The 24,804-nt window shown below is 39.3% G+C and overlaps 1 protein-coding gene across 20 annotated transcripts in view; it reads left to right on the top strand.

Annotated features, from left to right (window-relative positions):
- Positions 1-24,804, top strand: part of SIPA1L1 (signal induced proliferation associated 1 like 1) — a 468,863-nt gene that overhangs the window by 368,053 nt on the left and 76,006 nt on the right. For all 20 annotated transcript variants that reach the window (XM_027568806.2, XM_027568796.2, XM_027568799.2 and 17 more), the window contains 3 exons: positions 3,375-3,549; positions 13,433-13,536; positions 16,605-16,762. In XM_027568806.2, the coding sequence (XP_027424607.1) occupies positions 3,375-3,549; positions 13,433-13,536; positions 16,605-16,762 (437 nt within the window). The remainder of the gene's footprint in view (positions 1-3,374; positions 3,550-13,432; positions 13,537-16,604; positions 16,763-24,804) is intronic.

Here is a 24,804-nt window from a genome sequence, read left to right as displayed (position 1 = left end):
TTTGTCCTGTTGGATTGACCATCAGTACTTATTATAGTAGAAACATTTGTGGGTTTTCAAACACTTCCAGAATGCTCCCTGTGAACAGTTGATAGGCAAGCATGGAATTGTATAGCATGGCCCTGAGATTATCCAAAGCGAAAATCCTAAACTGTGGATAAACACAACCTGTTCCCAGGATGGCTTCTGGTGTCCTCATAACTCTATTTTGAGCATTACATGGAAGGATTGTATATTCATGTATGTAAATCCATACAGATGTGTTTGTGTGTGTCTCAAAAAAAAAGAAAGGTGCTGTTTTATATAACCTCCTAACGACTTAAAACCGCAAACCATAGCTCTGCTTTCATTTATGTTTGCTCTTTCTCTTGCAATAGCCCATATCATATTTACCTAACTCTTCTCTACCAGCTCCTCTTATTCTCGCAGGGAGCAGGGTTGCTAACTGAGGATGCCAGGAGCCTGCGTTCAGAGAATACCACCTACCTTGATTTAATTGCAGTAGAAGCCACAAATACAGTCATATTGTCATGTTGGAGGATAGAGCAGTGACATTTGGCACAGTTTCAAACCAGAGGGAATCTGACATTCTAACACATTTCCTAATCCTCTTAAAGGCTCCTTCTTTTCACGAGCAGCCGATGCCAGTTTGTTCCCCGAGCTGCCGGTGGAGTTCACTAGAGGATGAGAAATCAGTCAGAAGAAGGCGGCACACTCTCATTGTCCTCAGATACATCTTCTCCAATGGTTTGGAGGAAGTTTCCTTACTTCTCTCTGTAGTGAACGCCTTTTTTATATAAACGAATCCTTTTGAATGTTGCACAGTGAAATCTTAGGCCTTTATCTGAGAAGTTTTAAAAAGCCATCCACAAATCCAGTGTCCCTGTGATGCTTTCTCTTGAACAGGGTGACTTTTGTTTTACATTGTGGCCTGAGAAGGCTGATCTGGGAGGCACAGAGCCAAATAGCAAATCGTTCACAACCCCTTCCTTTCTCCCCCTGCCTTCATGTCTTTGATAGCCCTCCCTGCAGGGAGGCAGGAAAGATGTGGCTGTATGAAGGACTTCTTTTGTAGTTGACCCAGAGCCCACCACTGTTTTTTATTTGTTGAGACCTAATAGGGTAGGTACTCAGATTAATTCTAAAGCCCAGGTGAGATCTCTACCTGTAGGAGTCCCCCTGCAAACATTAGCCACATTCAGACATTTGAAACAGGCCAGCTGACAGAAGGGTGAAATGTCAGTGGTGTGCAGTAGGTTTTATTCTGTCTTCTTCTGTTTTACCTACATGTGGGATATGAAAATGAATTAAGTCAAATGTGTTTCTGTTGATAATTTAAAGGAAGTAGAAATAATGTGACGTCACATGCTGTTTTGAAAATATGCCATTATTACTATATCCAGTTATTTGCGAGTTTCCGACTTGGAACTTGACCTTCTGCCTGCTGGGGTAGGCGGAGCAAGGGAGAGTCACTCCTAGGAGCTCTCCTGTCTGTGGGGGTCGTATAAAGGCCGTGGCACTTCCTTGTCAACGAGGTAGGGTGTGGTGGAGGGAGGAAAGGAAGTGAGAGTTTTGCCCCTATGACATTTTCTCATTACTCTTCTGAATCACTTGGTTTAAAAAGTTGGAAAGAGTATTTAAGGTTCACAGTCCCTTATGTACAATGGTAGGAGCTGGATGGGTTTCAGAATTCAGAAATGTCCGCATTTTAGAAGGACAAGAGAATGTATACACCATATGGTAATATTCCCCCTGGGGTCTGAGACAGCATCCCACAATCACATTAATATTTCCTCAGGGGAAAAATGCGAATATTCATATAACCTGGGATAAATTAAAAGTATTAATGTCAGCCCATATCAAGTTTTACTGCCACATGTGTTTGCCTAAATTTGGTTTTTACCTTTCAACTTCAGAATTGCAAATAAGGGGCTGTGGATTCAAGCCTGGTTGAATCTTGGTAGTTAACAGAGCCAGCCGGGTCACAGGATGGAGTTTGTGGTCTTGTGTCTCGCTACTGGGCTTCCATTCTCCGACTATGCTGATGTGTCACACAGGGATATTTGCTCTCTGGGCTGTTGTGAGGATCAGCTAATGCATCTGAAGTACTAACCAGTGATCAGCATATGGTGGCTATTCGGTAAATGTTAGCTGTTAACAATTTTGCCTCTTCCCTTCCCCCTTTCACTTTGGGAGATGAAAATTGACTGATGCATTGGCTGCATTGTCACTCTGGAAAGAGACCAGAGCAGTATGGAGTGCCTCGATTTCACTGCGGAATTAAAAGTCAGAAGTTTTATACCAAAAACTAATGTCTTGGGGCACCTGGGTGGCTCCATCAGTTGAGCATCTGACTCTGGGTTTCAGCGCAGGTCGTGTTCTCAGGGTCTTGGAATCCAGCCCCATGTAGGGCTCCCGTGCTCAGCGGGGAGTCTGTTGGAGATGCTCTCTGTCCCTCCCCCCCTTGCTCATGTGTGCGCCTGCGCATTCTCTTTCTTTCTCTTCGAAATAAATACATCTTAAAAGAAAAAGAAAACTAATGCCTTGTTAAATGACTAATATCACCATAAAATTTGTTTGCAGAATGACTAGACTTTTCAATGATGAGTAAATATTTTGATTAATGTTACATCATACCTAAATCTCCTGAATGGTTTTTTTTACTGTCTCTGAGGAAGGAATATTTGCCACTAGCTTATTTGCCATTATGAAACCCCTTTTAAAGTTTCTATTCAGGCACTCATCTTTTAGAAAAATATTTGAAAAGTATATTGTTGATGATGCTAGTGCTCTAACAAAGATATAACTGAGATTTATAATTTAGTGTATTGGAAAAATGGCATTGGGAGTGAAATCTTTTCCAGTTTTGCCAAAAAAAAAACAAAAAACAAAAAACCCTAGAATTCGCAAGTATATTTATGGGCTTTTTAGTGTGAAACAATATATTTTAAAGTATCTTTTATAAAGTGGACCTCTGCTTTTAAATTTGTAAAGCCCCAAAGGGGGAAGATGATTAAAAAAGAATTACCTTTATTTGCCAAGCTGTTTTTTAGAGCCTCATTTTGTACTTTGTAGCCCATTCAGAGAAATTCCCTAAAGTATCAACATCTGTTCTAACAATGCATGATCTTGATGTACAGAAAGTGTTAATTCATTTTTCTGGCCTTTTCTCTTAACTTGTGAAGATTATAGTTGTAGATGCTTGTTCTACTGTATTTTTTGGACTAGAGACAGAAAAATTGAAACAGAAGGATTTCAAGAGAAGAGAGATGTTAGCTTTCTGATGGCCATGTGCCCTACAGGAGTTAGGAGCAGTTAGGTGGGGCATAGTGGACCTGCCTACATTTATATGCATGTACTGCCTCTCTTCACAGCTGAACTATCAGCAGAAGGTGGGCATCATGTACTGCAGAACTGGACAAAGCACTGAAGAAGAGATGTACAACAATGAGTCAGCTGGCCCGGCATTTGAGGAATTCCTTCAGCTGTTGGGAGAACGTGTTCGGCTCAAAGGATTTGAGAAGTATCGTGCACAGCTTGACACCAAAAGTAAGAAATACTTATACGCTCCTGCTAGGCTTGTTTCCCTCCCTCTGTGTTGATGTTCATCTGCTAAATTGCCCGTAAAACAACATTGCCATTTACTGCAGAACACTGCTGCTGATAGTGGAGAGCAAGTCGGAGATGGAGGGTGTGCCACCGAAACAACTGAAGGCTATAATCAAAATAGCTAGGATTGGACTGGTTAAAAAAAAAAATCACGTTATCAGAAGTGTCAACAGAGTAGTAGAGCAGTGGGTGCAAATCATGCAGAATGGCTCCTGGATAGTGTTGCATAAATTTCACTATATTTAGCTGAATGTTAGAGTGATTGCAAATTCCAGACTCTTATAACCAAATGGTCGTAAGCCCTAGAATTTTTTACTTTCATTAATTTCTTTCATAATCCTTGTGCTTATCTGTGTGCAGTCAGTCTTCGTATGGTTTTCTTACTCATTTTTTATATTCTAGTAATAGGGCCTTTGTTTGCTTATTTTCTATTTTTATTATTCATAGTCTAATTGAATCCCTAAGAAAATAGGCTTCTTAGCTTTGGTATTAGATTGGCTCCTGAAATTTGTTGATTAAAAGCACAATGATGGAAGAGTTTGTTTTTTTTTTTTTAGCTATGGCTCATGAACATACCTGTACACTCCCATTCCCCAAGTCATTAATAACATAGTTAAGTTCTCATGTATCTATTTAGGTTAGAGGAGGTTGACGTCTGCTGTGTGTCTGTGAGGAGGCAGTTTTAAATTTTATCTCAAAATTCATCCATGGACACCTGCGACCTGTTTTTCATTGAGAGGGTCTTTGGATTAGCACATCTATATTGCAGTCTATAGTAATCTCTCCGATTTTCTGCACAGGAAATTAAATAAGGAGTTGAGTCATGAAAACAGAAAAGCATTCATAAACTCCACTGTAGGGAAGAATTTCCTGTTGCCATGGTTTTGCTGTTGCCAACTTGGAAACGACATGCAAGAGAGACTATTAAAGCCCATAAATAGCCTCAACTCTTAAATATTATTTTAACATTCCATACTCTGCTTGCAACTGCATAAAATGTTAAATCTCAATATGCCCTGAGACTCTTCTTTTCCAGAGAGTCTGACATTTGCCCTATAAGCTTCATTCATGTTGTCCCAATTTGTTGTGTTATATAAATTATCCTCACCACAAAGAGCTATATGAAAGGATCTGGGAAGAGAATATAATAAGCACCCTGGTTATTTATTTTTTTTAAACATATAGTATGTTAGTAGTTTCAGGGGTAGAATTTAGTGATTCATCAGTTGCATAAAACACTCAGGGCTCATTACATCAAGTGCCCTCCTTAATGCCCATCACCCAGTTACCCCCTCCCCTCCAGCAACCCTCAGTTTGTTTCCTAGAGTTAAGAGTCTTTTATGGTTTGTCTCTCTCTGTTTTTATCTTATTTTTCCTTCCCTTCCCCTAGGTTCCTCTGTCTTATTCCTTAAATTCCATGTATGAGTGAAATCATATGGTATTTGCCTTTCTCTGACTTACTTCACTTAGCATAATACCCTCTAGCTCTCTCCATGTCACTGCAAATGGCAAGATTTCATTCTTTTTGATGGCTGAGTAATATTCCATTATATATATGTATTCCATATATTTCACATATATATGTATATATATTCCATATATTTCATTCTTTTTGATGGCTGAGTAATATTACACACACACACACACACACACACACATCTTTATCCATTCATCCATCGATGGACATCTGGGCTCTTTCTGTAGTTTGGCTATTGTGGACCTTATAAACACCTGATTCTATGCATGAATGGCCAGATTAGAAATTGATAAGACTATTATTTGTGCATTCACACATTCCCAGACACTTCTTAATGATGAAAGGCAATGTGAGAAATGTATAACAAGACCATGCTTTTTTTTTTTAATAGCCAAACAATAGTGCTTTATTGATAAAAGGTTAGTTTCAACGGATACAAAATTGCTGTGTAAAATAAGTTTTCAAAATACATTTCTATAGGTAAAGATTATCTCTTAGTAAAAGCAGTTATCTCTAAGTGAAAGTATTTATTTAGATTTGGGCAGCAAAACAGAGGGGGATGTAGAAGTGAGACAGTGTAGGTTCACCCACCCTGCATAACACTTATCAGGTAGCAGCTGGCCCTTGCAGTTCTACCCGAACATACAGGGGGCCTGCAGCCACCACATGTACATGTGCCCCCAGCTCCACCTTTTAAACAGCTTTTACTAGTGTACTTAATGCCAAAATAACCCAGATAGCTGACCTTGCACGGAGGTGCTAAAGTCACTTAACACCTTCTCTATAACAAGACCATGCTTAAGCAATGTGGCGTCAAGTAAGACACTAGAATAAGTAAAATAAGCACTCTGCATATTTTGCCTCAAAATCCCAGTAACCGTGAAGGCTAGAGGGGGGTGAGCCTGGATTAGCAAACTGTCTCTGATGGCACACTTTTACAGTTCTGTGATGTTTAGCAGCAAAGGATTCCTTTTCGCTGCAGTGCCCTCCTTTAAGTCCCCTGTAACCTTTCAGGGCAAAGCTGATGAGCAGAAGAGTCTGTAGTTTCTTTTTCTGCCCTTTCAGAGGGTCAAGTTTCCTCCCGGGAACAGAAAGTCAGAGAGTATTTCTATTCTGCAGCCCTGAAAGAGGCAGTTTGCATATTTATCTCTTTTACTTCAAGCTGACAGGGTCAAAGCCAGCCCCTACATACCCCAGTAGCCTCTCCCTGGCCATGGCACACCCAGAGTTGAGACTTGGCTCTGTGTGCTAGGAGGTCATCTCACCACATTTTGTCCAATCTTATTTTGTGTCAGGAAACCCTTTCTTTCAATATAATCATTAAAAAGAGAAAATGCTGGGGCACCTAAGCGGCTCAGTTGGTTAAGTGTACGACTCTTGATTTCAGCTCAGGTCTTGATCTCAGGGTCGTGAGATTGAGCCCCAAGTCAGGCACTGTGCTGGGCATGGAGCCTGCTTAAGGGTCTCTCTCCCTCTCCCTCTGCCCCTATCCCCTCTAAAAAAAGAGAGAGAGAGAGAAAGCTTTCCAGTTCAAGTGTTCCCAAAGGATCATTTCCTTTATGTTTGACAGTGTAGATGTGATTGGATCTGTGGTTTTATAGTTTTCATCAAATAAAAATAGTAATTGCCAATCTTGATTTATTTTTTCCTGTCCCCATCTTCTGAATCTCCAATTACACATACATTGGATCACTCACCAGGATACCATGGGTTAATAAGGCTCTGTTGATTTGATTTTTTTTAACCTTTTTTTCCCCTATGCTTCCATTTGGATTATTCCTGTTAATATATCTTCCAAATTCAGTGTGTTTTTCTTTTCTTCCATAGTGTCTTAATCTGCTGTTAATCCAGTCCAATGAAATTTTCATTTCAGATACTGTCATCTTCAGGGCCAGAACTGCATTTGGTCCTCTTTTCTTATATTTCCCTCTTTCTCCTCATTAGGTTCATGTTGTCCTTTAAATACTTGAACATATTTATGATGGCTGTTTTAAGGTTTGTGTGTACCAGTTCTCTCATTCTTGTGGATCCTTTGAGGTCTCCATTTAACAGATTTTCTCCTCCTTTTGAGTGACATTTTACTGCTTCATGCATCTGGTTACTTTTGATTAGAGAGTGTACATTGCGAATGTTTTATGGTTGAGTGTCTAGATTTTGTTGTCTTTAAAAGGAGTGTTGAGCTTTGTTTTTGTGGGCAGATAATGTTACTTACAGAACAGCTTGATCTAATGAATCTTGTTCTTAAGCTTTATTAAAGCATACCTAGAGCAGTTCTTTATCCTCTAATTTAGCTCTACTATTAAGGCATGGCTTTTCTTCTGTCTGAATACCTGCATATTCAGTGACGTTATTCAGTCCTCTACCTGGTTAGAAACTTGACTGTCTTCCAGTCTTATGTGAACTGTGAGAATTGTTTGCTTTACAATTCTCTGGTAGTTTTTCTTTGCCAAATAGATTTTCTGTCTTTCTTTTATTGAGGTATAATTGACATATAGCATTCTATTAGTTTCAGGTGTAGAAGGTAATGATTCAGTACTTGTGTATATTGTAAATTACCACACAGTAAGTCTAGTTAACGTGTTGCCAAACAAGGTTACAAAAATTTTTTTCTTGGGATAAGAACTTTTAAGATCTACTCTTAGCGGGCGCCTGGGTGACTCAGTTGGTTAAGCGACTGCCTTCAGCTCAGGTCATGATCCTGGAGTCCTGGGATCGAGTCCCGCGTCGGGCTCCCTGCTCGGCAGGGAGTCTGCTTCTCCCTCTGACCCTCTTCCCTCTCGTGCTCTCTATCTCTCATTCTCTCTCTCAAATAAATAAATAAAATCTTTAAAAAAAAAAGATCTACTCTTAGCAAAACTTTCAACTATGCAGTACAATATTATTAACTATAGTCACCATGCTGTGCACTACCCTAATAATTTTTCTTTGCCTGGCTTTTGGAATCTTACTCTCTGTGTTTGCAGCTTACTATTCAGCCCAAGACTCAAGGGGCCCCCCGTATGCAGATTTTTGAACCTCTTTCACTGTGTAGTTTTCCTCCTCTTTGATACTCTGCCCAGCAAATATCAGCTACCTCAGGCTTCTTGAACTCCAGTATGTTTTGGCTTCCCTCTTCGAAGCCATGCTCTGTGCTGTTGTTCCAAAAGTACCTCAGGTAGAAAACCTGGTGGGAATCAGAGGGCTTATCTTCTTTGGCTCTTTTTTCCTCTTGGATCACTATCCAATGTCTGAAAAAAGTTGTTTCAGATATTTTGTCAGTTTTTCTAGTTATTTATAATGGGAGAACAAGTCCTGTACCAAGTACTCTTTATGGCTGGAAGCAGAAGTTCCAGATACTTTTGATATTGTTTTCTTGTGCATCCCTCACAGGCGTTGCTGGTTACCGGTTATCCCCATTTCATAGAATTGGCTTCTGTAGATTAACGTGCCCAAGGTTAGATGGCTAGGAAGCACAACACAGGTAGAACAGATCCTAGCGCTATGATTAACGAAGTGTTCAGAGAAAGCATAAATGTAGAATTAAGTACAGCCAAGCCCAGAGCTCTGCGTCCTGGCTATGTCTCCCTCCCCTCCCGCCAAGCCCTTGGGTTCACATTACCCAAGCCATCTCGAGAAATGGCTCTGCTTGTTATGTATTACAATTCTATTCAGATTTTAGGAAGGATTGATGGAGCTTTTGAACCATTTCTTGTTTTTCCCAGTTTTTCATACAAAGTCCATTTTCCTGGTTCAGAAATAAGGTCTTTTTGCAAACAAGCTATAAATGTGTCAGGGGTTGGAACAGTTCTGCAATGAAGACATTTTCAAGTGGTGGATTTTTTTTTTCCCTCCTTACTTTGTCTCCTCATTTGGGTGACATAACCTCTAGATAATTACCACCCTCTCACATTACAGCAAATACAAGAATAAATTTCCCACCAAGCAGTTTGTTGTTTGGAAAGCTGGAGACCACCTTCATTTTTAGCTGTGCATATGGATGATTATTTGAGAAATCATTTCCTGGATGAGGCTAGAACATAGGAGATTTTAGAAGCCCTTTGTAAAGCATTCCTTCAAAGCCTTAACCTTCACTAATTTGCTGCAATGTTAGTGAATGCTTGTTGCTTCCCCCATTTTTCAGCAGTGTTACAAAAACCGCTGAGATTCAGGGTCTTAGAAGAGATACAAGTTTTTTCATAAAGAAAATAAGTCCTTTGTTATTTGGAATATTTAAACTTTGATAGGGAACTGGATAAAACTAGCATTGCTTAAATGCTCTGCACTTGCAAAGGGCCATTTGGAGTTTAGACACTGATGAAGAAAAGAATTTTTTTTTCACCTCCTTAACTTTGACCTGTGTTATAATGTAAGGTTTTTCCTTTGAGTGTTCCTGGAATGCACTTGGCAAAGAAATTAAAATATGTAAAGGTCCCTCTTTAAGGAAACTACTCTTTGTACCTCAGCTGCACAAATTTCTAAATTCTAATCCTTCTCCTGAGCATCTTTTATGGGCTAGTACTTTCATATATATTATTTCATGTAATCCTCACAGCAGCAAGAGTATCGATGGACAGAGAAGTGAAGTGATTTGTTTGTGGTCATTTAGCAAATGATGCTGCTGTCATTCAAATTCAGATCTTACTTCCAAATTGAGAATCCAGGTGTCTTGCCAAGTGAGTCGTTGGCAGAAAACAGTAGTGGCTGACTCCTAAGTGCCAGCCCCCACCGTCTCGACCTTCCTCATCTCTCTGTGTGCTACTGATTTTGAGAAGCCTCGAGTCCCAGGTACATTCACTTGCACACTCACACAGGCCTTGAGTTGACACAGTATGGACTCACCTGTCATGGCAAAGGGCAGGACAACAGACTCTTCTTGATCCTGACCCTCACTGAAGTGAAAGAACCCATCCCCTGGCCATGGTTAAATGTACCTTGAAAAATTATTAGTAAACATGATAGATGCCAGAGCAGGTAGAAGTCTTGACTTCCCCAAATACTTCACTAGTGAGTGAGTGAAATAGTACCACGAAGGCCGAAGCGTGTCTCCTCTCGAATACGTGCTGCTGTCCCAGATGTCAGCACTTGGCCCTGGCTGTGTTTCTGAGCATTGACTTATGCATTCCCCAGACCCTGAGGCAAGATTGTGATAGGACAGCGGGGGGCCTTCAAGGGATGGTCCCCAGCAGCCAACTGACGATTATTATATTTCAAATTAAATAAAGGGATAAAAAAGACTTACAAGCTATCTGATTTTCTTGCATTTGATGTGTTTTGTAGTGGTGAGTGCATTTAATTAACGGAGCTTAAGCTTTGTTCATTCTGTTGACTTTATTTAGCCTACGTGCGTTTAATGAGATTACTTTTCTCTTGTGCTCATAAATATTTAAAACCAGGAACTTTCCTGAAATCAAATTGCATAGGCTTGTTTTCCTTCATCTAGCTTTTCTTAACTCTGATACATCTATTAGTGATTGAGAAATGGTTGTTATAAAAGTCTGATTACTTTTCCTCATTCAGGTTTGTACACATACACCTTGTCAATGAAGTTTCAGACTACCTAAAAGTAAAGGTGTTGAGCCCAAAAGAGCAGTGAAGGATGATAATGACACTGACTGTATCTAAAACTGTGCTGCAAACTCATTCACCAGTTCATGCCATCTTAAATAGAAATGCCTAATGTAGGATATTATCGTGTGTCTACGCTTTTTCGAAGCAGCTGAGAAATATACTGTTATCATTCCTCAATTATTCAGTGCCTTCTTATCATCTATGTTGAATATTAGAAATTTTACTTTCTATGACTTTGCGTAGAGTGCTGACCTTATTAGTGGGTGTATGCCACTCGCTGGTAGTATGATTTGGAGGCCGATCGTGTGATTATCAAGATGACCCATAAGATGCCTGAATTTACTCTTTAACTTTTACCCCCTCGACAAGTATGAGGGAGCGTTATCTTCCTTTCACCCCTCTTCTCAAAGCATAGTTCCCTTTAGAAATGTTTTAATATATATTCTCTTTAGCCAGAGGAAAAAAAAGGATTTTTGTCATTTTCATTTTCCTGATTGTCATGCTATTAGATATTTCATGGTTTCAGGGGCACTGAAAATATAATAGCAATATTGGATGCTTTATTTTTAAGAAAATATAACAAACATTCATTTTCCATTCTCTCTGATAAAGTTTAACAATTCTGTTATGTACATAGTATTTTCAGGATTTTGGATTTCTTTCTTCTCAGAAAGGAAGATGTCATTATTTTGGCCCTCGTTTCATCTCTGAAACTTTTGAAACTATTTAAACTGTTTAAAATTATCAGCAAAACTTGGGGGTTTCCAAAAGTCCCCAGAAAAAGGCTGGTCAGGCAGCATACGTGACATAAATGAGGTGTGCAGAAAAGAAAGCGAGAATGGGCCAGAAGTAGAAAAGCAGATGACCTTCCGCATTGTCTTCCACATCAGCTTTCCTGTCTGGCAGTAATCCTTTTAGAATTAGACAGACGTAGAAAGCGGAATGTAATTCATGAATACTAGATGACAGTCTCTTTTCTAGTTCATTAATTTTGTTCAAAATTGACTTGAAACACATGTAAGTACATGTCAAAGCTGACACATTCACTTTAAGGTTTTAAGATGTACTAATCAGTTCAAGAGTTATTTATAGCAAGAATCCTTAACAGTAGATATGTTCTTCATACTCAGGAGCTGTCTTAGTTCAGTTATTTATTGCAGTAATTTGTAGTTTTTTTTGTTGGTGGTCATTAGCATCTAGAGGATATTTTTTTCTTGGAAAGTTATATGTTGGTACATATTTTTGGAATTTTTGAAGAGTAGTCTGCTTTATTTCACTTTAGCTTGTTTCTAATCCTTTGCATTTAATGTCAGCTTCAAAAATTAAGGTACTCCCAAGAAGCTTGAGGTTGAGACTCTGGGCTCTAGAACATTTTTACAAGTCTGCAAGCCACTGTTGCGGTTTATTCTTGGAGCAGTGCCTAAGGGCAGTGGAGCTCCTGAATTACAGTCACCCTGCAGGTGTTTATTTTTAGATTCCTCTGCCCAGCCCCATACCCACTGAGCAGTATTTCTGGGGGTGGTGCATGGGAATCTGCCTTTTTTAACTAGCTCCCCAGATGCCACTGTACATGCTAAATTTGAGAACTACTGCCTCTCAGTATATGCTAGGGGCTTTGTCTTGGGCTTCTCTAAAATGGAGTAAAGCATTCTGGTCCTCAACAGTATGGTTGACGGAGGCTTGAGTTTACCCAGAATGAACACACTTATGTCATTTTGCAGCCAGTAAGTCCAGGGCCTTTAAGACGAAAGATACTCCCTTTTGATTGGACCATTAATAATTCTCTTCTCTGGTTTCCAGTTATTTGTGGGCAATTGATTTGTTAATGATTAAGTGGTTAGAGGTTGTTGTTGACTTAAGGAAGGTGAGAGCAGAATAGTCTTAAAACATTGTTGGACATTGCTAGAATACCTGTGTTACTCAGTGTTACAGTCTTGTTAAATTTCTATCTGTTTCTTAAGAACAAAACATTTCTCTTAAATCAGAAGTTTTGGAAAAGATGTTCTTCATCTGATGTCTGGATAGAATTCAGGGGTGTGTAAACTTGGATGGGAAATAATTTTACATTTATTTTCACTGACCCCCTAACTAAAATTTAGCACTTCCTTCAATTATGAATATAGGCAACAAACGACAGTTGTTTAAGTTCTACCTATGATTTTATTGCAAGTTAGAAAGCATAGATATTTTCATATTGTATTTTTTTTGAGATCCTTCAAAATATTGCTTATGTACATCACGACTTCAAAATCATAGTAGTTACTAGATCAGTTGCTAAGACTTGTTAGAGAAATCTAATTATCATTTTAAAATTATTTTTGATAACTATTTTGTAGTACAATTGATTTCTGTTGAAATCATATATATTTTTACATTTAAAAATATTATTCTGACAAGGGATCCGTAGGCTTCACTAGACTACCAAAGAGAATCAGATACAAAAAAATGGGTAAGAACACCAATGCTGGGGGCACTTGGGTGGCTTAGTTGGTTAAGTGGCTGCCTTCGGCTCAGGTCATGATCCCAGGGTTCTGGGATCGAGTTCCGCATTGGGCTCCCTCCTCAGCGGAGAGCCTGCTTCTCTCTCTGCCTGCCACTCCCCCTACTTGTGCTCGCTCTCTCTCTCTGTGACAAATAAATAAAATCTTAGAAAAAAAAAAAAAAACACCGATGCTAGATCTTATACTAACATCTTTTCATTCTAAATCATTTCCTTTTTTTTTCCGAGATATTTTCCTTAAGTGAACTATTTTTCCTATTCTTATAGTCATCTCATCATTATATATTTTTTTACTGTAGCTGACTCCACTGGAACCCATTCTCTGTACACAACATACAAAGACTATGAAATTATGTTCCATGTTTCCACCATGCTGCCATACACGCCTAACAACAAGCAACAGGTAAGAGATCCTGGTGTTGTCTGTGTTTCTTCGCCCTTGTTCATTTCCCCCAGAAACCTAAGTGGCAAGTTTGTAAAATCTTAAACCAGAATTTAATGTTGCACCTGTCACCGCAGCAGGAAGCTTTGTACTTTGCGGAAATAACGAATAGCAAATGAGCTGAAAACAAATGAAGAGACACAAATTCTAGGTTAACAGCCAGCTGGATGGCTTTGTGAATTAATCATTTGATTTTCACCCACGGAGATTGAGGTTTTCATGGAATCTGAAGAGAACAAGTTGAAATCATGGTGATTAGGTGACCCTGCAGGGTTGCAGAGAACATGGATGAGTGGGTGAGATTCCATCTCAAGAGGCCAGGGTGCAAAGCAGGAAAGTACTGATGTGTCATTTCAGATTTCAGAGGAGGTTTGGTATACTAACTGGGAGAAAAACCAAAATAAATGTCAATGGGATCTCAGAAAAAGGTTTTTTCTTAACATTTATCAGGAGACAGCAAAGAACATTAAAAAACGATTGGCCTTCATGTACATCATACGCAGTTTCTTTTAAAAAAGATCTAAAAGCACAATGCCTGTTACTAAAATGTGGTCATTGACATAGTAAATGAAGAAACCTAGAAGTGGCAGATTGTTACAGAGCAAAATGGAAACTGGCAGTATTATTTTAGAAAGTATGTGGTCATTGCTGTTTTTAAAAAATATGTCAAAATAAATGATACCAAACTGACATTTAAAAGAGCCAGAGAGCAAACAGCTTTTCCTTTCAATAGCAATTATAAACACAAGCAGTCCAGTATTACTTCTGACCTTAAAATGGATCTAGATTTTGTTATTGTCAACTGTTGTGCTAACAGAACACGGCCAGCTGCAGAATGAATCACATCCTCTTTCCCAGAATTTAACCAAACACGGATTGAATCGAACACTTCGTCACTGCAGGTTTGATTAAATCACAAATAGAGGTAACGAAATTTTGCCTCTTATAATTACCAAAGGAATCAAAAATAGGGAGCAGAGCAGTGAATCAGCTACAAATCTGAAATAAATCTATTTAGGATAAAGTCTATTATCTGGACTTTGTTGACAGTTTTTTTATGCAAATTCCAAGTTCTAGATTACCCAGAGAGGAAAACATCATGATAAGGAAAATATGTTTTTCTTATTCTGACCAGTAAGTAGACAAAAAAATTTCAGGATGTTCACAGGTGATTTTTAAAGGATTATTCTTTCTGCCTGATTGCTCAGCAGAGAAAGTAAGATGTATGGAAGGATAAAAAATTTAGTTAACAAAATTCAGTTAATTGTTTATTTCTCCTAAATGAGTTGAAGTGTGTTGAGCAGCATGAGTTGGACATGAGTTGGACAGCTATCTAAATTATTTAATTTGGGGGTCCGATCAAGGCAAATGTGTTATTATGGTCCTAAATCAGAATGAAAGAGTAATTGGTACCGCTGCATCTTAAAAAATCTTAATTCTCGGGGCACCGGGGTGGTTCAGTTGCTTAAGCGTCTGCCTTCGGCTCAGGTCGTGGTCCCGGGGTCCTGGGATCGAGCCCCACATCAGGGCTCCCTACTCGGTGGGGAGTCTGCTTCTCCCTCTCCCTCTGCCTGCCGCTCTCCCTGCTTGTGTTTTCTCTCTGTGTGTCATATAAATAAATAAAATCTTTTAAAAAAATCTTAATTCTCTATCTAGAGAATTTATTTCTTCTATGTAGATCACTTTCTGCTTGGGGAAAAAAAAACAACATAGCTTATAAAATCTTGTGGCAGGAATTTGTTTATAAATACTGTCTTTCATTATATATAATATGAGGTGGATAGATGGACTTATTTCTAATTGGGTCCTTTACTAAGACATTAGTGTTACATATCAAACAAGAAGAAAGACTGACATTGCATCAAAAAGACAATGACATCATCTGTGCAGGAATGACATAATACATAGACAAATTGTATTTTTTTCAGTGTGTCCAAGATCCTGAGTTGATTAATAATGTTTAATAATGGGTATATTCTGTATAGCAGTCAGTACAGACCAGCCTTTATTTCTTTAACATCCAATAATATATCATGTTTAGAAATGAAAATAAGTGGCCTCATTAGAAGATAATTTGGGATGCTTTGAAATTCCTAAGGTTAAAAGTACATTTCTGGAACATTCTAACTCCCAATTCTCAACCCTAATCTAAAAGGCTATTGTTTCTCCCAGCTGAATACTAGATCACTGATTTTACTGGTATGTAATTTGTGTAAGTTAAAGTCACTGGAGAATTAAAAAAAAAAAAAGTTTTATAAATGCAAGTTTGTACCTAACAGATAGTTGATATAAATGGTATATTTCGTTATTTTTCTCCTTGTGAGAGCCTCTATATAATAAATATGAGATATGCAAATTTCATTCAACTTTTTTTCCACACTACTGAATTAAACTGTCTAATAAACCCCTCTTAGAGAGCCACTGGCCTAGCCTGACTTGGGGTGCCTGAATTTGAAAGCCACCTTTCCAAATCACCATTTAATGTGAAACAGAAGGTGGTCTTAAGCAGCTTTCACTGTAATTAAGAAAGGCTGTTTAAACTTGAAATTTAACCTGCTTTAGAAATATTAGTAATTTCTGCATTCCCAGCTGGTGACACAAAAAGCATCTCCAAAAACACCTTAGCCACATTTCTTTAAATGAAGTGAATTAAACCAGAACATAAATTGCATTGTAATTACTTCCGCCATTCTCTTCTCTAAAACATCTTCCCTATGGCAAGTTTCTTTCTTATGTGAAAATGGAACAAAACTGTTGTTATGGAAACAGAATTTGGAGAGGCTGGAACTTGGCGTAATATGCCAGATATTGGTTTGCTCCTGAATGGGCTCTATATTTTATGCAAATTTCAGAATATTCATTTCTGTATTCTTCCTGGGAGGGAATAAGACAGGCTAAAATATTGACAGCACCTGTCTCGATTACCTACCTTAATATGTCCTGATTAATAATGAATGTTTACATAAGGGAATTGGGGAGGAAAACGCAGAGTGTTGTCATTTATATTGTTTGCTTATTTTTTCTTTTAGCTCCTACGGAAGCGGCATATTGGAAATGATATCGTAACAATTGTTTTCCAAGAGCCGGGAGCACAGCCGTTCAGCCCAAAAAACATCCGATCCCACTTCCAGCACGTTTTTGTCATCGTGAGGGTCCACAACCCCTGCACTGACGGGGTCTGTTACAGGTACTGGCCCTACAGCTGTGGCTCCATGGGTGTTGGCTGGTGATCACACAGAGGGCCCCCTCCAGCTCCGCTTCCTGAAATGGCAGTGGGAAGTCCATTACTATTTATTTTTGTCTTTAAACTGTGCGTGTAGATCACCGAATTCACACAATGACGTCACCCGACGGCATTGACATTGCCCAGACGCGTTGGTTAGACACCTGCTGTTTCCATTTGCACCTCCTCCTTAGGTGGTGTCCTTCATCCATACCATCTGGTCACCAACTAATTACTCATACTGCTAATTATACTTTGCTTTTGGTGTGGCAAGAGCAGAGAAGAATGATCATAATAAGTAGAAAAGTTTTGTTTTAATTGTTACTATTTCAAAAGCTCAAACCCTTGCTTAGGACCGATTTGATTCACTCTAACATTTCTGACTGCCATCTTCGAGGCATTTCAGTGCTTTAGTACGCCAGTGGTGGAATTGTTTCCGTGCCCCTTGTTGACCTGGTCTTATGAGTATCGGAATTCAGGCATCTGTCTGCAAGAGGCCTTTGGGTGTTGACAAGGATAAGAACCTGAATTGCTGGGTTGACATGGGCATAGTACCAAGAAGACGTGTAAGGCTATTCTAGCCTTACGATGTTTCTAATATGAATCTGTCCTTTTAAAATACGGAATTTTATCCTGTGTTCCCATCCCTAAAATTTGGAAGATTAGGCTTTGTTAGTTTTCGATATTTGTTTTTGAATTAATGCAGCCACCTACCCAGAAACTGGCCAACACAGACTGATAATTCGTTTGTTGTGAGCCCCACAACTGTCTAATTCTAGGTGTCAGTGTGGGTTAATTACAGGAGTCGAGCGAGCAAACTCAGGAAACAAGACAAATAAAGGTTACTGTGGACTCCTGCAAGCCGCCACCGTCCCTGCACACATCCCACAGTAACGATGTATGTTGGCCTCTGGTGTTAAGCCAAGCACTATTCTAGGCACTTTACGTGGGTTACCTCATTTAATTTTGAAAACCCATGCATTAGGTACTGTTTTTAAAAATCCCCATTTTCAGATGAGGAAGTTTGAGCAATGCGAATAGGTGACTTGCCTGCAGTCAGCTGGTACCAGGTAGTCTTGATTGTAATGGCACTAGGTCTGATTCTAGAGCCGGGCCCTTCACTGCCCTGCTGTGCTGCCTCACTACCATGCCCTGTGAAGCAGGGGTCTTTGCTGCTCTTGCTGCCGACACACAAGCTCTTCCAGAACTCCAGGTTAATGCGTGGAAACTCCAACGTAAGAGACTTAGATCTGCAGCCTCTTACCAGGAATATGGTCTCTGAAAGCTGCTTGATTTAGGTGTGGGATGACAGACTAAGTGAGAACATTTGTCTGTAACTGGGAGGGATAGCTCTTAGCATTTAGAAAATACCCCCAAGCAATTGAAACACGCTCTGTACTGGATTCATGCAAGGGATTTCATACAACTTTGATAGGAAGCTAATCCCTTTTTGATTGGTCACTACGAAGTTTGGGAGTGGAAAGCTATGCAGTTTGTTTTAGGGAGAGATTCTTGTTTAAAAGCCATTGCCTAAATAAAGTGCTGTTCGATAGAAATATAATGCAAGCCATATGTTAATTTTATATATATATATATATTTTAAAGATTTTATTTATTTATTTGACACAGAGAGACACAGCGAGAGAGGGAACACAAGCAGGGGGAGAAGGAGAGGGAGAAGCAGGCCTCCCGCAGAGCAGGGACCCCGATGTGGGGCTCGATCCCAGGACCCTGGGATCATGACCTGAGCCAAAGGCAGACGCTTAACGACTGAGCCACCCAGGCGCCCCTTAATTTTATATTTTTTAATGGCCATATTTTTAAAGTAAAAAGAAACGGGTAAAATTAATTTTAGCAATATGTTTTTGACCCAAGAATATATTTTATTTACCTGCTATATCCAAATATTATTATTTCAACAGGTGATTTTTAAGTTTTAAAAATTATTGGCCTATTTTACTTATTTTTGGAGCAAGACTGAAATCTGGAGTCTGTTTTAGACTTATAGTTCATGTCAATAAGGATGCTTGATTTTCACTGGAAGTAATCTGTGTTTAGATTTCATAAAATTTGTAACTGGAAAAGTAGATTCATATACTCAGATTTTCCAAACCTGCTTTTTCAGAGCTTTCGAATAACAGTTGAGTGTCGCTTTTAAAAATATGATGCAGGGGTGGGGGGATGGGTTAGCTCGGGGATGGGTATTAAGGAGGGCATGTGTTGCATGGAGCACTGGGTGTTATAAGCAAACAGTGAATCATGGAACACTACATCAAAAACTAATGATGTAATGTATGGTGACTAACATAACATAATAAAATTAATAAAAGAAAATACAATGTAATTTAATACCCCTTGGTCACAGTAGCCACATTTCGAGTGCTCAGTAGCCTACATGTGGCCAGTGCAGGTCTAAATAGACTGATCTGGAGGAAGTATCTCCTAGCCTTCTTCAACAGTTTGCTGGATGAGGAAGTGATATCTGTCTTATTCTTTTAAACCCCACCCCCACCCTAGTCTTGAAAATCATGCTTTTTTGCTGTCTCTTATTTTTAATCTGTTGCCTGGAGAGCCCATCTTCTTAACCCCACCATGTGATGTGCTGGTTTGTGGGAGGACACTGACCACCCCAGCTCATGCCACATGAACTAGCCAGGGATTTCCTAGTTGCCACGCTTGTTTGAAGACCCAGCACACTGCTTTATAAACTGTGAACGTGGGCCTTTTGTAAGTCCAAGGGAACATACCAAATTGGAACATCACTAAGAGAAATTACAAGAAACTAAAGTAGTGATCTTTTCCTATTGTAAACTTTAGGTGTATTAATTGTTCTCAGTACATCTCAAACCCAGGTAAGCATGTTTCCTGGGGTGTGGTGATGTCAGGAGATGTTTAAAGTCCCTGAACAAATAGGGCAACTTTCTTGTAGTTTATGCTTGGGTGAAAATGTGTAAAGGTGTTCATGTTCTCATGAAAATAAATGTATTATGGGGCGCTTGGGTGACTCAGTCGATTAAGCAGCTGACTCTTGATTTCAGCTCAGGTCATGATCTCAGGGTCCTGGGATCAAGCCCTGTGTTGGGCTCTGTCCTCAATAGGGAGCCTGCTTGAGGATTCCCTCTCTCCCTCTCCCTCTGCCCCTCCCCTGATGCAAATGCACACACACAAACTCTCTCTCTCTCTCTCTCTCTCTCTCAAATAAATAACCTTTAGGGTAAAAAAAAGAAACGTATTATGAAGCTGCATAGAAAATTTGTATCAATTTTAAGATAAAACGTGGGTCTTCCAAAGAATTTCTGTACATGTGAGTTTTTCTCATACCCCAGTCACTCCCCAACCTACTAGGTATATGAATTTATGGGCCTCTTTTATTAAAGGTATTTTGGTAGAAAAGTTTAGAGCTGCATTGATTTATACTAAATTAGATTTAAATCTAATTTAACTCTATCCCTGAGTGCTATAGAGTGATTCAGATGCTTTTTATCATTGAAAATCTCTTGTTCCGAACTTTCTGCCCTATGAACATTCACATTTATTTATTGACATCTACTTGGTGCCTGTAATGAGGAAAGTGCAGAAGTTGTTTTCTCAAAGGAGCTTCTTGCTGTAATGGGGTAGGAAAGTGTGGGGTCTGTACAGGCTGAAGTTATAAGGAACATTGAACTGAGAAAATGGGGTTTGGCATGTGTTTTAAAGCATAGATGGATGAAATTCAGTAGGGGAAAAAGAATTCTAAGAGTGGCCAGCATTATATACAGAAGCATAGATACAGGAAGGTAGTTACAGTAAGAAGGCTGCTATTGTAATTGGGATTACTGGGCAGTGGAGGCCCTTGGAATGCCAGGCTGTCTAGTAGCACAGTATAAATAGAGTTTTAGAGAAATTCACCCAGTGTCACCATGCAAGATAATTTGTATACAAAAAGGCAAATTTGGAGCTTATTGCTGTTGTTCATTGATTTTTTTGTGTGTGTGTGCCAGTTCTTTACAGCCCTTATCATATATGTACTAGGCACTATTCTAGGCCTTGGGATGCAATAGGTAAACAAAGAGAGAAAAATCCCTATGGTGGATATGGAGAAGAGGTCCTGAAACAATGGGTGTTATCTCCTTGGGGACTGTAAAAGTTTATAAGAGGAAAAACTGACTATTTCAGACTAATTCCAGAGGCCAATTAACTTTGAACAGTAGACATAGCCAGGAACTCAGAAATGAATCACTAAGTCTGTACTATGCCCACACCTGTTAAGAGAGCCCTCTGGTCTCTTTATTTTGTTTGGTATTATTACACTGAGCTTAATTGTCTGGTTCTGGTTGATAGAGCAGATTAGAAGCAATAAGTCAGAAAGATGAACTGTTCAGTGGCAGGGATGTGCTGAAAACATCAATAAGTGGTTATTAATAAGAGAGATGCAGAAAAACTATTCACATAAGTGATACAAAGCCAATAAGCATAGCAGTCTGGGGTCATTTGGTTTGGGAGCAAAGGACCAAGTATACTTCACTCACCCCTTGGGGCCTTTGTAAAAACTCAGTGTAAAATTTTTTCAACATTTTTTTTTAGCAACCAATGAATTAGGAGATCTAGGCATTGATCTTCAGAGGTTGCAGATACCACAAAAAGAGACAAACACGTGTCTCATAATGGACGGACACAACCCCACTTATGAATTAGTCTTGTTCCCTACCCCTTTCCCCCCCACTGAACCTGAATCTGATCAAACTTCTGGAAAAGCCAATGTATAGGGAATAGAAAAGACAGAAGAACATGCCCGTATTCGGCAAAATTCAGACACCATGCAACTCTGTGTGACAAGCAGCCCAATTTCCTCAACACATAAATGTAAGAAATAAAAGAGAGAAGTGGAGAGGAATGAACAGAACAAAAAAAATTTGGGGATAAGATTAATTAAAATGTGTGGGTCTTATTTGGATCCATTTTAGATAAAAAGATTTTTAAAATTTTAGGACATCTTCAGCAACTGAAAATTGGAACATTGACTCACTATTTGATGAAATTAAAGAATTATTAATTTTAAACCTAGTACAGTAATAAGTGGTTATAATAATGACCTGAGTCTTCAAAACAAGTGTTAAATTGTGGTCAGTAATTACGTTTAGAAAGGTAGAAATGTATGTTTCTTCTCTCAGAAAGATTTCCATATTCAGAGGTTAAAATATAATGTTGAAAGGAGGTAGTATGATATAGTGCAAAAAGCACTTGGAATCATACCGGATTGTTAAACCTCTCAGATCTTAAATTTCCCTTTCTATGCAGTGGAAGGTTGCTTGACATCTACTTAAAATCCCATAAGTAAAGTATCTAGTGTAGGCAGGGAGTGTGGTATATGCATATTAAATGTGCACACCCTTCTTTTCTTGAATAAAAATAAATAAATATGCAAGCTTCAGCTAGGAAGAAAGAATCAAAGTGGGTCAAGTGGTAGACATCTCTTTCAGAAAGTCTATTCCAAGCCTAATCAGCATTCCTGTTGTCCAATATAGCTGACCTTTTTAAGATAAAAATCTGAATATGTCACTCTTGGAGCTTCATACCGTTTGGGAGAAGTTCAGACTCCCTAATGTACAGCCTCCTGCATGAGGTCCTTCAGGCCTGGCCTTTCCACTGTCAGCCTCCATTGGGGCCTCTGCCGATTCCCCTCCGTACCCCTACCCCTGGAGCCATGTGGAGCTACTCACAGCTCCCAGAACGTACTGTGTTCTGCACCTCTGCTCTGCACGTGCTACTCTCCAGGCAGGAAGGCCTCTTCTTACACACCCCTCCTTCAGCTGATGAATTCCTGCTTTGCTTTTCTCTGGGAGGGCTCCCCGACCTCCCAGGACTAGGTAAATTGCCTTTCCTAAGTTTTTTCCAGGAGTACCCTGCACTTCCCCACAAGAGCACTCAAACCTCTGGATGTAGCCCTGAGAGACTTGAGCTTCTGGAGGGCTGAGCCTGAGACAGCTCATCCTTGATCCTCAGCATGAGACACATAGTAGGTGCTCAGTGAGCGTCGGTGAATGAGTACTAGTAGGAGTCGAGAGTCCCCCAGGGAGAGAGTGATGGACATACATTTGTTCTGTTGCGGATCTTTCTTGTCCTTTGACCAGGTCTGTTTTCTCAGAAAGCTCCCCAAGCTGGCAGTCTGATCCAGCCCCCAAGAAGGGGAAGCCTCCCTCTACCGTTCTGATGCCGAGTCCCCCTTCCTTCTAAATTTGGGGTTGGAATGTTTATTGCCATGTCCATGGTACTTCAGAAATTCAAGCATCGTTGTCTTCTTACTTTTTTCTGTTGAGACTTCTGTTCGGATGTCTCTGGAACATTCCCATGTACCAACTTGAAATTGGATGTCAAGATCTGCTACTTTATCCAAGGTCACTGATGCCAGCAAATGCTACAAAGCTCAGCTGAATGATAGTCTCTTCAGCTGTGTGACACTTGTGGATGATGCCTTGTGCAAGCACCTCAAGAGTGGGAGGTTCAAAAATGTTCCTTCAAAAGAATAGTGTGGTCTTCATAGAGCATGCTGCTGGCTATCTAGAAGCTCAAGTTCCAGGCCTGGCTCTCTGTAACAGGCTCTGGGCAGATCATTTCTCAGAGTCTGTTTCCTGGAGAAGTGAGAATTCGTACCAGCCGTTCAAATGGAGGTTCAGGGCTATGCCAAACGTCAGTAAAACAGGACACTTTCCTAGTCTGTAAATCGTACTCCCATGATTTGGGGGACAGAACATGTTTTTGTGTTAAAACAGATATTCCCTCAGTAGAATGCAAAATCAAGATGACTTTTAAAATGAAACTCAGATTTTATTGGCAGAGTTTGAGGAACACTGAATTATTCTCCATGTTCTCTTCTGGTGCTAACTTTCCATAATTGCTTCAGCCTCTGAGCTTCTGTCTGCTGGATAACTCTCCTGAATAGAACATCCATCCTCAACACTGCCTAGTACATAAGGCATGGCTAGGATTGTAAAGAATGTATAATTCCTAAGGAGATACAGTATTGCATAGGAGGCTAACCTAAGTGTGTCCAAGCAGAAGCCCTTTGGAATCTGCTTTTAAAAATAGCAAGAACCATTTATAATTAATACATCTTAAGGATCTATATATAGTAAACTGAAGTTCTAGAAAGGCTTCTTATAAGGCAAAAATATTCTTTCTTCTGAGCTTAAAGCAGGCATTTTTATCAGGAGTTCAGAATCTGTGGCATCTGAATTAATGAGATTTTAACCTTGTAGAAAACCTTGAAGTTAGATTAACCCAAAACAAGACCTTTTGTTTGAAAAAAGCATCCCAGGGCATCATCCTCCTCATCTTCTGCAAGGTTCTATTTCTAATGATGCAAAACTGATTTTAGCCTCTGTATCATTTACCTCCCTACCATGATGAATCATTGATAATTATATGTTAAGGATTCAGTTCTTTCCCTCATAGTTCATTCTAGAGGCTTCTAATTATGGTTGGGTTTTCAATACATGTTTGTCTAAAGTTCTAACAGTTAATAAATAGATCTGTAGAAAGCCAGTGAGTTTAAGGGGCAAGTGGATAGATGGTGCTCATATTGGCACCCTCTGGTAAGCATTTTCCTCTCCTTATTTAAAAGAAAACCACAGCTGCTTCTTGAGAAAGAATGACAATTTGAAGTGAAATTAGCAAGAGAAGGAATTGCCAATTTAAAAATGAGTGTTTCTGGATCCTCACAGGATTCCTCTTTAGAAAAGCTAGCTTATCTGGATTTTTAGCATCTTTTGCTTGACTTAAAAAAAAAAAATCAAATTAAAATTATACAGCTGTCAGCATTCAAGCCAGACAGCTCACAATAGACAAGAAAAATTGCCTTTCTAATACTGGTATAATTAGGCTATAATGCATGTGGAGGTTTCTGTGAATTTTCATCTCCAGTTAGAAAATGCAGTGTTGCTTGCCACCTTTCTTCATCATGAAGCCAACTTAAATAGTCTTTTTTTTTTTAAACTGAATTTGTGAAAACCAACAAATAGGCCATTCCA

The sequence above is a fragment of the Zalophus californianus genome, chromosome 6 (assembly GCF_009762305.2).
Source record: "Zalophus californianus isolate mZalCal1 chromosome 6, mZalCal1.pri.v2, whole genome shotgun sequence".
NCBI classification, from domain to species: Eukaryota; Metazoa; Chordata; class Mammalia; order Carnivora; family Otariidae; genus Zalophus; species Zalophus californianus.
The sequence above is the reverse complement of the archived record's forward strand: the minus strand, read 5'-3'. Positions and strand labels throughout refer to the sequence as shown.